The following is a 16454-nucleotide window of genomic DNA, read 5'->3' as shown; positions in this document are numbered from 1 at the left end:
ATTTCAATTGATTGTGTAGCTTGAGAAGATCCCTTAGTTCACCTTTGAATATAGATGTTAGGAAGAATGATCCCTTGTAATGATCTATACTAAACTTTCATAACATTTGAAACTTTAGGGTATATGCATGCACTTGGTTGTAAGATTTATATATTCCACTCGCAAGTGCACGGATCTTTGCAGATAGGGTATACTTGTAAGGAAGGGTGTCATACCCAAGGAAATTGTGTAAAATAAGTTTGTCAGCAGATTTCTTAAATTCCAAATTTACTTGAAAGTAGGATAATCGAATCGTGATGATTAATTCTAAATTAACTAAATAGAAAATAAAATAAACTAAAGAACAATGATTAAATAAGATGTAGAAAATAGAGAGAGAGGACTAGGAGTATGATTTCACCACTAATGTCGCACCACCAGTCAATTGCATCAATTTACTGGAGATATATCATATAACATGCATAGGGAATAAATCATAGCTACAAACACATATTTATTCAGCTAGAAAATAATATAATTTAAAGCTAAGCATGGACTATCTTCAATTGGTATAAACCATTTACCTAACTACTTTACTCTAGGGTGTAGCATGGTCTATCTTTTCTTGGCATAATCCATCAAATCTCTAACATTATATCCAGAGAAATATCATTGTGTAATCTTCTCATATACAACTAAAAGAAGTGAATGAGTAGTGTTCAATCACAAGATTAAAATATCTAAGATAAGATAGAAAAATATTTGTAATTGAATTAAAACTCTAAAACTGATTTTTATTGAAAATTCAATTAAAAACCTTATAGATTACATAATCATGCATGATAAAAATTATTCTCTAATAGTTAAATACAATCAAACCAGTGTGTTAAGTTAGGGTTACATCACAACCTTAGCAAAGCGTTTATCCAAGCATGACTGTGGTGGAATTCTTCATGGTTGAGGAAGACATCTTCACCGCCATGGATCGATCTCTTCTTTCTTTTGACTGCTCCTCTCTGATCTCAGCCTCAAGCTCCTCCATATGATCCTTCAATGTTGTAGAGGATTCCCTTTTAAATAATAAAAGATCGGCCGTAAAGTTCCCTTTTTCATATGGGAGACATACATAGAAATTTTATCGAATAAGGACTCCCAAAATTCGTGAAGACTTCTAGGCCAATTTTCACAAGGTAAACAGTTGTTTTAGGGAATCCTCGTGAAACACAAAATTGTATCTCTTTGAATTTCCTAACAATCAGCTTGGGAATTTAGCTATTTTGACGCTCGAGGAGAGAGATACAGCCAGATTACTAAAACGGGTTTAAGTTACCAACTTTGGCGAAAGTTTCCTTTTTTGAGAAGGATTTTTCCTTTTCTTCTTCATTCCATTCTCATCAACTTGTGGCTTCTTTTGGGCTAATTTCTAAGTATAATTAGACTTGGATCTTCAACATTGCTCAGTCCCACGGAATGTTATCTTTTAAAACTTAGAATTACTGGTGTTGAATGATTTTACAATTAAAGCCCTGAAATAAGAAAAAACAATAAAACAATGTAAAATTACAAATAATCTATTATTAAGTGAACAAAACATACAAATAAAGGGGCTAAAATGAATAACATTCAGCGCCTAACACACCCCCAAACTTACATATTGCTAGTCCCATAGCAATCAAACTAAAGAAAGCATAAATGCCGCTTTCGTGGGAATCACGATTGCATTTAGCACATGCACAAGTCTTTTAAACCCCTAGGTTACCCCTAGTGGACGAGTGAAGTCTCGTGAGGGTTTCCAAAGACGATACCCACAAACATACAACACAATTCAATCCTCTGGCAATCAACTTATTCTCATATCATCATAATAATCAAGGAGAAGACTACACAAAAGTACTTTAAAAATTATCATCTGACTATACTCCTTAGCCCCTAGTTTCATACTTCACCCCAATGTTTCCCACACACTTATATAACAAGAACAATAGCAAAATCAATCCCCAATGTTGTGAAATTTGTGCACTAGCAAATTACCTATGTAGTAATGTCTTTTCAATTGAACCCAACTTCAATACTTCAATTCCTCAGATCCCTTCTCAAATTATTTTCTACCGCAAAATATTATTTATGTTTTTCTTTCTGTTTTTTTTTTGCTTTATCCGTACCCCCACTTCTTTATGCGAACACTCTATGCATATGAGACATGAGCCCCGATTACTCCATGAAAGGGTTACGAAATAAATAAATAAATAAATAAATATATATATATATATTTAATATCTCTGCCATAGTAATAACCTTCAAAGTTCACCAATTTATATCCATCCATAGTCATCAGAATTCAACTAACAATACAAATACCCATAGATAAAATTCTAGTGTGCGTGTGAAATCCATCAGGGACCAACAATTACTAAAATTCCTATCATAATAGATAATGGAACCCACATAAAATAAAGCACGAAAATTAGGGATTTAAGATGATCTCAGGAAAATTTTTTAAAAAGTACGTAAGTGTCTTAATCCCCCTAACAATTTGCAAATACTTGAATTAAAGTCAATATGCCAAAGAAAAAGAATTGGATATTTTTTTTTATAAATATTTCTAATTTTAATATTTTTTTAAATATATATATATATATATATATATATATATATATATATATATATATGTAACAACTAGAGTAAAAAATATGTAACAACTAGAGTACTTTAATACAACTAGAGTAAATGTTATGCCTCCAAACTTGAATTGGACAGTGTCCTCACTGGGCAAAAGAAAATGGAATCACTTAACAGGATAGCTAATATCATAACTAAAAATAAAAAATAAAAACAAAGGAGAATAAAAACAAAGAACGAAAGCACTTAACATGGTAGCTAAAATGGAGGCGGTGGAGCATCGAGATTAAGCCCGTTATGAATCATAAGCGCACGCATCATGTCCATCATTGATCTTTGATCTTGATGAATCATCCTTTGTTCCTCAAGAATCATCCTCTGCTTCTGATGGATTACTTGAACTTCAGATCGAAGTTGGGTCACCTCACCAACCAAATAGTCATAGGGATGCTCATCAGTGTCATCCTCAGCATCACTGGTTGCCTCTGCCATAGGCTCATCATGGGGTTCATCAGCCGACTCATCTTCAATGACCTGTCTAATAGCCAATTGACTTGGATGAATAGGAAAAACTTGTTCACCCTGCACAATTGGGCGAGCCGGTTCTCCAGGTGCAGCAACCACCTTTAATGTCATGTAAGATCAGCTGCGATTCCAATCAACCTCACCATAGCAATCATTGCGCGCAGAAGGGAACTCATCGGTAGTAATAGTGTAGCCCTGAAAAGTTAGCAGTCGAATAATAAAGAATGGCAAAGGAAACTTTCAATCTTTTTCTTTTTTTTGGAGTTTGCTTGATCACCAAATCATAAAAAATTTTAAGCTGCCCATAGATGATTTCTAGAAAAGATATCCAATGGCCAAAATGGATGGCATATAAAGCACGAAGAAAATCTTGATGACGCTCAGATTGATGAGTAAGAGGACATACATTGTGTAAAAGTATGGCATTGACGAACCATAGGTGTAATGGCAGAGATGATTTAGCAGTAGAATTATATTTGGAGCCAGAGAAACAATTTGCAGCAAGGCGACTAATCATTAGTCTAATGGGGACGTCTGACATTGGAGTGAACATTGACTCCAAATCAGCCGGGAATTGATGTGGACATCCCAAAGCCATGGCAATCATCGAAGGAGTAATGCAAATTATAGTACCATCAACGGATGACACTAGTGCTCCCTGTTCATCTGGATTGGAATGAAGATTTTGATAAAACACCTTGATTAGTCTGGGGTACATGAGTTTACCAGCCGGCTCAAAGAGGCATTCAACTCGCCGGCGTTGTAAATCTACAATAGGCCATTGAGTTTCTGGAACGCATGCATTAAGAAATTCGATGTCAAAGCCCACTTAATAATTAAGTTTGCGCTCATGCCACCTCTCATCTATGGTATCTCGAAGAGTTGGCCACCTCATGGAAGATTGAATGGAGCGGCTTGTTAAAGCACCGCCTTGTGTGGCTTTTTTCTTTCTGGAAGCCATTAAAAAGAAAAACCTCTTTGAGACCTTTTTTCGAACACGTGGTAGGCAGTCCCAAATTCTTACCTTGAAAACTTTGATTTCTTCTCCAAATAAGTGCAAACAATATGGATAAACAAGATGGAATTGGGATGGTAAAGGAAATTTACAAGGGAAAAATATATATATATATATAGTAGGGTAGAAGGAAGAAAGGAAATTAGGATGGTGATGGTGTTCTAATGGGTGTGGAGAAATTTGGGTAGGCGAATTTTTTTTTTGTTTATGGATAGTGGGATGGAATGATGGAATTGGATGGAGATATATATATATATATATATATATACAAGGTGGGAAATGATAAGGAAAGTAGTGATGGACAGTGTAGTTGGTTTAGGAATAGGGGAGATATGGTTGAGAGAAGATGCCAAATTCGCCTAAAGCCGCCACTACCCTTGAATTACTGCCCCTTGTTCTTTTCTTGTAATTTTTTTCTTTTTTTTTTTTTTTAGAAGTAACCGTAAAAATAACCCGGGCGATGGTCGCCCATGGGCCGGGCGATCGATCGCCTGGACCTGCTTGTCAGCTTCCTTTTTCTCGCCACCGGGCGATGGTCGCCCATGGGTCGGGTGATCGATCGCCCGGACTTGCTTGGGCTTCTCCGGAAATTCCATTCGGGCGATGGTCACCCGAACTTGCTTGTAGTTCTAATTGTTTTTTTTTTTTTTTAGAATGCAAACTTCAAACGGCCCTAACTTTGGCATCGGAGGTCCATTTTGGACCAAATTTTTTTTTTTTTTTTTTCTTTTCATTTTGGGTATTTTTTCGAGATCTATGTGGTGCAAAAAGCCGTAGGCGGTTTGGTTGATGTTTGGACCCAAAAAATGCACTGTTCTGCTCCAATCAGCCTCTTTTTCTTAGTATGCCACGAATTTTTTTTTTTTTTTTTTCTTCGAAACAAGCATAACTTGTAAACCTGCACAAGTAACTAAAAGCGCTACATAACAAATTAAATCCTCCTAATCTACTAAAACAAAAGATAAAATTTAAGAGAGAAAGAAAAATAAAAAAAGATAAAAATAAAAACATAATCTTATCTACAATTCCTATATTTAATGTTGGTAGGCGACGTGATACCTGGATGATTAGGTGGAGTAAATGGGATCCGCCAAAGTGACGGATTCAACTCCTTCTATAGGCACAGAATCTTTAATGTACTGCTTCAATCTCTGACCATTTACTTGTAGTGTCTTGCCTTTCTTTGGGTCAAAAATAGTGATAGCCCCATGAGGGGTTACCGTTTGAACTTGGTATGGACTATCCCATCTTGAGCGCAATTTCCCTGGAAATAGCTTTAGCTTGGAGTTGAACAACCAGACTTTGTTACCTGGCTCGATAGATTTTCTCATAATGTGCTTATCATGAAATGCCTTGGTTCTAGCTTTGTAAATTCTTGCGCTTTCGTAAGCATCATTGCGAAGTTCTTCTAATTCACTTAACTGCAACTTCCTCTTGGCCCCAGCTTGACTCATGTCAAAGTTCAATTTTTTCACGGCCCAAAAAGCTTTATGCTCCAATTACACAGGTAAATGACATGCTTTCCCGAAGACCAAGCGATATGGCGACATCCCAATTGGTGTCTTGAATGCGGTACGATACACCCATAAAGCATTATTGAGACGCAATGACCAATCCTTTCGATCCGGTCGAACCGTCTTCTCAAGGATATGTTTGATCTTGCGGTTTGAAATCTCTACTTGACCGCTTGTCTGAGGGTGGTAAGAAGTACCTACCTTGTGAGAGATAGCATATTTCTGAAATAAGACTCGAAGAAAGCGATTACAAAAATACTTTCCACCATCGTTGATTACTGCCCTTGGCCTTCCGAACCAATTGAAAATATTGCTTTGAAGAAATTCGACCACCACCTTGTAATCATTAGTCGTTGTTGCCACTGCTTCTACCCACTTGGAGACGTAATCCACCCCTACCAAAATATACTCCTTGCCATGTGACATCGGGAAAGGCCCCATGAAATCAATGCCGTAGACATCAAAAATTTCAATAACCAGAATTGAGGAGAGAGGCATCATGTCTCTTTCTGTAATGGTACCCAACCATTGACATCGATCACAAGCCTTGGCAAACTTGTGAGCATCTTTGAACAAGGAAGGCCAAATTAGCCCACTCTGAAGGACCTTTGCTGCTATCTTCTTTCTACTGAAATGGCCACCACAAGTAAGTGTGACAAAATTTCAGAACGCTGGGAATTTCATTATCTGGCACATAGTGACGAATAATTTGGTCCGAGCAGTACTTGTATAACTGTGAATCCTCCCAATGATAAAATTTCAGTTGAAAGAAGATCTTGTCTTAATCATGTTTGGTCCAATCAGACGGAATTCTTTTGGACACCTTCCAGTTTACAATATCAGCATACCATAGTGGATTCTCCTTCTGAAGTTGGAATAACTGCTCATCCGGGAATGAATCATGCAATAGAAGAGTGGAAGATGAATCTACTAAAATTCTAGATAAGTGGTCTGCCACCACATTTTCTGAACCCTTCTTGTCTTTGATTTCTAGGTCAAATTCTTGTAGCAATAGAATCCACCTAATCAACCTTGGCTTGGTGTCCTTTTTGTTGAGCAAATGTCAGAGAGCTGCATGATCAGAAAACACAATATCTTTGAAACCCAACAAATAAGAGCGAAACTTGTCCAAAGCAAAGACCACTACCAATAATTCCTTTTCAGTAGTGGTATAGTTAAATTGTGCCTCTATTAAGATCCTTCTTGCATAGTAAATTACTCTTGGTAATTTCTTCATTCGCTTACCCAAGACGGCGCCCATTGCATAGTCTGATGTGTCACACGTAATCTCAAAAGGAAAAGACCAATCTGGAGCCTGCATAATGGGTGCAGAAGATAGAAAAGAGCGAAGTTGCTCAAATGCCATTAGACACTTTTCATCAAAGTGAAAAGGAACATATTTTCCTAATAAATTGCATAAGGGCCTTGCGAGTTTACTGAAGTCTTTGATAAAACGTCTGTAAAATCCTGCATGACCGAGGAATGATCGCACTTGTCTCATCGATGATGGGGGAGGAAGATTAGAGATAAGATCGACCTTAGCTTTATCTACTTCAATTCCTCTCTTGGATACTATATGGCCAAGGACAATTCCTTCTTGCACCATGAAGTGACTTTTCACCCAACTCAAGATTAGATTCTTCTCTTTACATCGTTGAAGAACAAGCACTAAGTTCTCCAGACAATTATCGAATGAAGACCCGAACACCGAAAAGTCATTCATGAAGACTTCTAGAAAGTTCTCAATCATATCAGAAAAAATAGCCATCATGCATCTTTGAAAAGTGACTGGTGCATTACAGAGTTCGAAAGGCATACAATGGTAGGCAAAAGTACCATATGGACAGGTGAAAGTTATCTTTTCCTGATCGTCGGGATGAACGACAACTTGATTGTATCCAGAATACCCATCCAAGAAGCAATAAAATTTCTTCTCTGCCAGTTTCTCCAATATTTGATCAATAAAGGGGAGAGGAAAGTGATCTTTCCATGTCTTCAAATTCAATTTGCAGTAATCTATACACACTCGCCAACCTATAGTAGTACGTTGGGGAAGTAAAGTACCTTCAAAAATTTTCACTACAGTGAGCCCAGATTTCTTTGGAACCACTTAAATCGGGCTTACCCACTGACTGTCTGAAATTGGGTAAATAATGCCTGCATCAAGTAAGTTGACTACTTCCATTTTCACCATCTCTTTCATATTTGGATTTAACCGCCTCTGTGCTTCTCGTGAAGGCTTGGAGTCATCTTCTAAGAAAATTTGATGCATACATACCGAGGGATCAATCCCTTTAAGATCAGCCATACTCCAGCCAATAGCTTCTCGATGGGTGGCTAGTACTTCTAATAATTTCTCCTCTTGTATGTCTGATAGCTCTGCTAAAATAATTACTGGAAGACTACTTTCTGCCCAAGAAATGCATATTTCAGATGAGAGGGCAACTGCTTTAACTCTAGCTCTGGTGGAGACTACAAAGATGGTATAGGTGGTTTACTTGACAATTGTGGAAGTGGCTCAATAGGAATCTTCCACGGTGGAATGTTGTATATACTCACCACATCAAGTAGGGCATTTACCTCTTTAATACTTTTCTCAACATCAAATGACTCGGGATCAAAATAAGATAGGCATGCCTCTAGTGGATCTTTTGTCAAGGCAAATGGGGTCATCTCTTTAACACATTCATCGATGGCATCGACCATAAAATAATCATTATTATCTAAAGGGCATTGACTGGCATTAAAAATATTTAAGCACACCTTCATATTGCCAAAAGATATATCCATGACGCCAGTTCTACAATTTATGCTCGCATTTGCTGTCACAAGGAAATGACGACCAAGGATCACAGGAATGTACCTCCTTGGCTCTGGAACTGGCTCGGTATCGAGCATAATAAAGTCAACTGGGAAGTAGAATTTATCTACTTTAATGATCACATCTTCAATAACACCACGAGGCTGCTTGGTTGACCTATTTGCCAATTAGAGAATAATGGAAGTAGACTTCAATTCTCCTAATCTGAGTTGCAAGTAAACCGAATAAGGAAGAAGGTTTACACTTACACCCAAATCTAGGAAAGCAAGCTCTACTTGATGATTCCTTATTATGCATGAAATTGTTGGAGTGCTTGGATCTTTGAATTTTGGAGCAGTGCAATGCTGGATTATGGAACTGACTTGCTTAGTTAATAGTACATTCTTAGGAAAATGGCTATTTGAACGCCTCTTTTGAGTACACATATCTTTCAGAAATTTAGTATAAGCTGGAATTTGCTAAATTGCATCCAGTAATAGGAGATTAATCTTCACCTGTTTGAACATCTCCATTATGTCCTAAAGTTTGCTTGCTTGCTTTGCCACCTTTGATGTTTCTTGTAGTCTTTGAGGGAATGGCACAACAGTATGCCTCTGTTCAAGAGATAGCTCAGTAGTTGGAGGTACTTCTTGTGCTTTTTCATTATGCTCCTTTTTCTCTTTAAGTCTTTTCTTCCAATTTTCATCCTTCTTTGCTTCCTCTTCTTCCACCTTGTTTTCAACTCTCTTACTACTTCTCAGAGTAGTAATTGCTTGCACTTGTTCATGGTGAACTTCTTGGCCAGTAATGTCATCATTATACGCACACCTCTTGGATTAGTTACTGGTTGACTAGGAAGCTTGTCATCATTTCTTCTATTCAAGGCTTGAGCTAATTGGCCAACTTGAGTCTCTAACTTGGCAAGGGATTGAGAATGAGACTACACAGGTTGATTAGTTGGCTTTAACTGCTTTGCCATCATTGCCTCGAGCATTGATAAAAATTGTTGAGGTTGATTAAAGGCATTCATAAGAGTGAATCCTTAAGGATTTGAAGTCTGAACTGGAGATTAAAAATTGCCTTGCACCTGAGGTACTTGAGGTGGAGGAACTGATGTCCCTGCGGCTGGATTTCTCCATGAGAAGTTAGGATGGTTTCTCCAAGCCGGATTGTAAGTGTTTGAATACATATTATTCCCTCCGGGCCTTCCATATATAGCATTAACTTGCTCTTGGGGAATTTCTGAATATTGATATACACTTGGACAAATGGACACATGGTGAGTTAGACTGGAACAGAAAGAACATACTTCAAAGCCTTGAACATTAGTCGAAGGAGGAGTAAAATTTGACTATGAAGTCATCAATTGATCAACCTTCTTGGTTAATGCCTCAATTTGGCTCACTAGCCCTTGATTTATTCCTGTTTCATTCACACTTTCTGCTCTCCTTAATATAGTATGAGGTCTTGTTACTGGAGGTAAGACATGTTGTGTAGAATTATCAGATATATTTTCAAAAAGCTGCCATGCTTCCTCTACAATTTTTAACATAAAATTTCCACCACAAGAGACATCCACCGTATACCTTTGTGGCTCATTGAGCCCCTTATGAAAGAAGTTGACAAGTTGCCACTTTGGCATGTCATGATGAGGACACTTCCGAAAGAGGTCTCTGAATATTTCCCAAGCCTCATGAAAAGGCTCGTCAGGCCCTTGAGCAAAACGAGTAATAGCATCTCGATATTGAGTAGTTCTCACCATGGGGAAGTACTTATTTAAAAACTTTTGTTGCAATTCTGCCCATGTAGTGATGGTATCGGCTGGCAATGAATTAAACCAGTCCTTCGCCTTGTCCTTCAATGAAAAGGAGAAAAGGTGTAGCTTGAGCACATCATCGTCAAAACTCTGGATTTTTGTTGTTCTGCACACCTCTACAAAGTCATCCAAGTGCCGGTATGGATCCTCTTTTGATAGGCCATAAAAAGAAGGCAGTAACTGAAGAGTACTGGCCTTAATTTCCTAGTGAGGGGCCCTCACTTGAGGATATCGAACTGCAGATGAAGAGTTGTATGCACCTGGTTTGTAGTGATCCTTTAAAAAGTGAACTGCTTCTACAACTGGTGGATCATCCGCCATCTTTTCTTTCTTCAAGTTTCTGAGAGTTCTTTCAATTTCTGGGTCTAGCGGAAGCTGAGGGAGTGACAAAGAACATCTTCCAAACATATAATGTCACCTGCAATGATTGAAAGAAAACAGTATCAAAATAAAATAAATAAAATAAAATAAAATAAAATCCTAAACTAAGATCCTAATAGAAATTAATTGTAGAATTTAATATTATTTGTCAAGAAATAAAACAAATCGCCGGCAACAACGCCAAAAACTTGTTGTGAGATTTATATGTACCACTCGCAAGTACACGAATCTTTATAGATAGGGTTTACTTATAAGGGTGTCGTACCCAAGGGACTTGTGTAAAATAAGTTTGTCGACAGATTTCTTAAATTCTAAATTAACTTGAAAGTAGGATAATCGAATCGTGATGATTAATTTTAAATTAACTAAATAGAAAATAAAATAAACTAAAGTACAATACGATTAAATAGGATGTAGAAAATAGGGAGAGGACTAGGAGTATGATTTCACCACTAACGTCGCACCACCAGTCAATTGTATCAATTTATTGGAGATATATCATATAATATGCATAGGGAATAAATCATGGCTACAAGCACATATTTATTCAACTAGAAAATAATATAATTTAAAGCTAAGCATGAATTATCTTCGATTGATATAAACCATCTACCTAACTACTTTACTTTAGGGTGTAGCATGGTTTATCTTTTCTAGGCATAATCCATCAAATCTTTAACATTATATTCAAAGAAATACCATTGTGTAATCATCTCATTCACAACTACAAAAAGTGAATGATTTGTGTTCAATCACAAGATTAAAATATCTAAGACATGATAGAAAAATATTTGTAATTGAATTAAAACTCTAAAACTGAATTTTATTGAAAATTTAATTAAAAACCCTATAGATTACACAATCATGCTTGATAAAAATTGTTCTCCACTAATTAAATACAATCAAACCAGTGTGCAAAGCTAGGGCTACATCACAACCCTAGCAAAGCGTTTAGCTAAGCATAACTGGGGTGCAGTTCTTCATGGTTGAGGAAGACATCTTCACCGCCATGGATCGATCTCTTCTTTCTTCTGACTGCTCCTCTCTGATCTGAGCCTCAAGCTCCTCCGTATGATCCTTCAATGTTGTAAAGGATCCCCCTTTAAATAAAAAAAGATCAACCCTAAAGTTCCCTTTTTCATATGGGAGACATACATAGAAATTCTGTCGAATAAGGACTCCCAAAATTCATGTATACTTCTAGGACAATTTTGACAAGGTAAATAGTTGTTTTAGGGAATCCTCGTGAAACACAAATATGTAGCTCTTCGAATTTCCTATCAACTAGTGCAAGAATTTAGCTATTTTGATGCTCGAGGAGAGAGATACAGCTAGATTACCAAAACGGGTTTAAGTTACCAACTTTGGCAAAAGTTTCCTTTTCGGAGAAGGATTTTTCCTTTTCTTCTTCTTTCCATTCTCATCAGCTTATGGCTTCTTTTGGATTAATTTCTAAGTATAATTAGACATGGATCTTCAACATTGCTCGGTCCTATGGAATGTTATCTTTTAAAACTCAGAATTACTGGTGTTGACTGATTTTACAATTAAAGCCTTGAAATAAGAAAAAACAATAAAACAATGTAAAATCACAAATAAACTATTATTAAGTGAACAAAACATGCAAATAAAGGGGCTAAAATGTATAACATTCAGTGCCTAACACACTTTTTCCTACGAGTAACTTGTTTACTCACCCTAGTTGTTTAGGATTTTTTTTCAGGTAACGAAACTTGTTTCGGGATGCAGAACATCCCTTGAATGGCTCGGTTCCATTAATGTGCTTTTGTGTAATTTTAAGTATGTACAAGTGTTAGCATGTTAATTTACTAATACTCACTTTGGTTTCAATATGTAGTTTTTGTCTTGAAAGATGTAAAGTGTGACTAAGCACACTAATTTGGATCCTTTTTATATGTATGAGGCGTGGCCATGGGCCAAACGACATTTCGTTTACGCCTATGTACCTTATTGTTGTAATTTACCTTTAAAAGCAATATTATGAATTTAGAGGTTTTAATATGTCGTTTTCGCTTCGGAGTATGTATTCTGCACTCCAATATGCTTTTTGAGGTCCATTTTATACGTATGAGGTGTGGCCAAGAGCCAAACACTTTCAGTTCTCATATATGCTCATTGTCTCCATAATTTACTTTAAAAAGCCATTTTATGCATTTCGGAGGTTTGGCATATCATTTTTTGCATCGGGCCTATTTGGGGGCCATGGGCCATTATAGCGCGTCTTAAAATGCATATTACGTTTGCGTGCATGTCCACTTTTACGTACAACCTTATCCTTGGTGATTTGAGTACCCCTAATTTTAAAAGGATAGTCTCGGTATTTTAATTTATTATTTTATTGCATTTTTATTTGGTCAATTGATTATTTGCTTATTTGTTTAATTATTTAATTAAATTATTTGCTTATCTATTTAATTATTTAATTGAGTTATTTGTTTTCATTATTATATGCTTATGTGGCAATTTAATTATAATTGTTTGTTTTGGGTAAATGCATAAATTGGTTTATATAATTATGTGATTAAATGTTATAAATTAGTATCATTAGTTATAATAGTGTAATTATAGGTTTAGGGTTTTATATTTATTCATGCAATCACGTGGGTTAGGTTAGCCGACTTATAATTGGTTTGGAATTAGAATTAGGTTTTCATAGAAGCCTATATATATATAAGTTATGTGTCAGCAAAGGGTTTTAGAACCTTATTCATGAACAGTGGAGGCAAATAAAAAGAATAGAGAGGTTTGAGAGAGAGCTGAGAGGGAGAATTAGGGTTTGATGAGGAATAAGGATTTAACTAAGGAGGGGAGGTAGAAGCTTGCTTATGGGTTGAACTAGGAGCAACGGAGGGTCTGTGAAAGCAACCAAGGTCGTCGGATTTATTATCAGTGACGAAGGTTTAAGGTTTCAAAACTGAAATCAAAAACAAGTTCATATTCTAATACCTTCCCTTAGACCTTTGTTATGTGCATGCCTATATAGTCTCTAGGACTTAATCAGACTTTAAAATGGTTATTGTATGCATGTTAATTCAGACTTTAAACTATTTTATGTATTGATTTATTAAAATTGATTTATTGAACAAATTGTTTCAGTTTATGTTTTAATTCTTATTAACGATGCGTACTGGATTTTTATGAGTTTCTGGATAATTTGGGACATGGTCGGACATCTAGGGACTTTAACTAATACTTATGAGGGATTTTAACATCGTCATAGATGAAGATGATGATGGGAAGTAGGGACAAAGCCGGCTCTCAAGGGGATGGAGCCGGCTCCCTAAATATTTTTGGGCGAGGCTCTCTATGAGAGACAGAACCGACTCCATGGTGAAGGGATCTAGTGCTATAATACCCCTGATTTTAAAAGGATAGTTTCAGTATTTTTTAAAAATTATTTTAATTGCATTTCATTATTTAGTTGACTTCCTGGCTAATTATTTACTTATTTAATTGATTTAATTATTTGTTTAAATGTGTTAATTGATTTATTTGTTTAAATGAAATTGTAATGACCCGGTCATTTTTCTTCCTTTTCTTTTTCTTAGATTTTAACGGATATTTTTTTTCCGTTGTCTTTTCCTTTTTGGGTTTGGTTTTTCATCACTTGATGTCATCTCGAGTGCTCTGGAATGACTTCCGAGACTCTTTTCCTTGGATTGACAACTTCCTTTAAGGATTGTGTCATTTCCATATTTTATTTTTCCTAACACTATTCACATTTTGTCTTTTTCTCGTTTATCCTTTTTCCTTTCACAACCTCACTTTTTGTGCTCGGATTTGATTTCGGTTTTGCATGCATTCATAATATTTGATTTCCATGATAGTGGTATTTTTACTTTTCTAGAAAAGCATGTTGATTGCTTACTTCCTTCATAAAGGGGCATTAATGCATACTTTAGTGTAATTCTTCTTAACTTGTGGGGTTTTAGTGTAATTAAATAAAGTAATTATTTTTCATCTTGGGGACCATTTTGCAATTAAATTTGGAAAATATTTTCAAAAAGGACCTTTTTGCATTTTTTAAAAAGTGTGACAAGTGTCACACTCTCATTGGTCCACTTGTTGACATTTGTGTGGAAACACTTTGATGCATTGGATGATGACATTTGGAGGGTGAGGATTGATAAGCGCCGAATATTGTATATTCAAGCGCCCTAAATTGCATTAGTTAAGTTCTTTATTTGTGTATTTTATATAGATTATCTCCAATTGTATGTTTTTGCACATTTTCGGGTTAAATTGCAAAAAGGACGCAAAAATGATGCTTTGTGGAGTTTTGAGCATAGGAAGGTGCAATGCTGAATTCTGGCAGCAGTGAAATCCGGATTTGATCACCATTTTTGACCTACCAAACTCGAGAACTGGACTTCCCTCATAACATGAAAGATTTAGAGCTCTGAATTAGCTTTCCAAATATTCAAGCAGTTTGTCATTCGGAGTTCGGAGCAGAGAGTTATGATCTTCTTATTAGAGGTGCTCAGAACTGCCTGGCAGCAACGAGTTTCTGCCTTGCTCTTCAATTTCGACCAACCAGACTTAAGAATTGGATCTCCACCAAAACATAAAGTTTTTAGAGCTCTAAATTAGCTTTCTAAATCTTCAAATGGTTTGTCATTCAGAGTTTGGAGCACAAAGTTATAGTCGTTTTACCAAAGTAGGTCCGGGCGAAGCAAAGCAAGCATGGAGCAATCTGCTACATTTTCGAGTGCTCGAGGCCCTATTTCGAGCACTCGAGATTCAGGTAGAATGCAGCTCGGGACTCCTCATTTTCAGCCACTTGCTTCATTGGTTTCCTCAATTTGAATCTCCCTCTTTTATGAAGTGGTTGGCAATGTTTTTGGAGGGGAGAGAGAGGACTTTGTTGAAGGATATTAGGCAACCAAAGGCCACACATATGCTATCCTTCATTTTGGAGAAGATTAGAGGAGAGAGAAGAGAGCAAAGAGGGTGGTGTTCTTGAGTGCTACAGTAGGAGCTCAAAAATGGAGATGGATTCTTCTTCTTCTTCTTCTTCTATTTTTGTATCAATGGAGAGCTAAACCTCCATCTAGGGAGGTGATGAAGCCTCCCCTTTTGTTCATGTTCTAGATTAGGTTCTAATTTTGGGGATTATAATGTATAAACTTTGGTCTTTTCATAGTTTAAGAGCTTATTACTTCTTGTAATGAATATTCATGCTTAAATGATTGATGTGAGTTATTTAGCTTGTCTTGATGATTCTTACATTAGTCTTATTGCTTTTATTTTCATAGTGACAATGAAGATATTAACTATGAATGGTTTTCAAGACATGTTGATTTTGAAACTTGATATTCCATTGCTTAGGTACCTCCTTTGATGGACTATGCTTGATTCTTACCTTCATGTGCTTCATCATTTGATTGAATGCTTGATGGTCTTTTGCTTAAGTTAATGTATTTGATACTACACCCTAGTCTAGGTAGTTCAAATGTGTTGTCTTTTGATAGACCATTCTTGTTTTAATTTAATGAACTTTTTATTGGTTATGAAGCAACTATGTGTTGCTACATAATTCTTGATCATTACTTATATAGTGTTTATCCCCAATTTAGTCTTGATTTAGCATGTATTTAGGGTGTAGGTGGATTCACTTCCCTAGTTTCCCCTTTTATTATCTCTAACTCTCATTTACTAGCATTCTTGTTTTATGCACACTTCAATTACTAGCTTAGTGACAAACCAATCAACAACTCCTTATTAAACCTTATCATTCTAAAATGACTCTAGATATTTAGGTTGCCTTAAGACTAGTGCAGTCCC

General features: G+C 36.3%; 1 protein-coding gene across 1 annotated transcript; it reads right to left on the bottom strand.

The window, feature by feature from the left end:
* Nucleotides 1-5205: 5205 nt before the first annotated feature.
* Nucleotides 5206-5592, bottom strand: LOC132309308 (uncharacterized). The gene has a single exon (XM_059807624.1). The coding sequence runs from the start codon at nt 5590-5592 to the stop codon at nt 5206-5208; it is 387 nt and encodes a 128-aa protein (XP_059663607.1).
* Nucleotides 5593-16454: the final 10862 nt, after the last annotated feature.

Source organism: Cornus florida, unplaced genomic scaffold (genome assembly GCF_030987335.1).
Source record: "Cornus florida cultivar Cherokee Brave unplaced genomic scaffold, ASM3098733v1 CherokeeBrave_3.0.0_Hap2_Chr05, whole genome shotgun sequence".
In the NCBI taxonomy this organism is placed as follows: domain Eukaryota; kingdom Viridiplantae; phylum Streptophyta; class Magnoliopsida; order Cornales; family Cornaceae; genus Cornus; species Cornus florida.
The sequence above is the reverse complement of the archived record's forward strand: the minus strand, read 5'-3'. Positions and strand labels throughout refer to the sequence as shown.

Coding starts and splice junctions, on each gene's coding strand:
- LOC132309308 (XM_059807624.1), bottom strand. CDS start 5,592: ATGAGTCAAGCTGGGGCCAAGAGGAAGTTGCAGTTAAGTGAATTAGAA.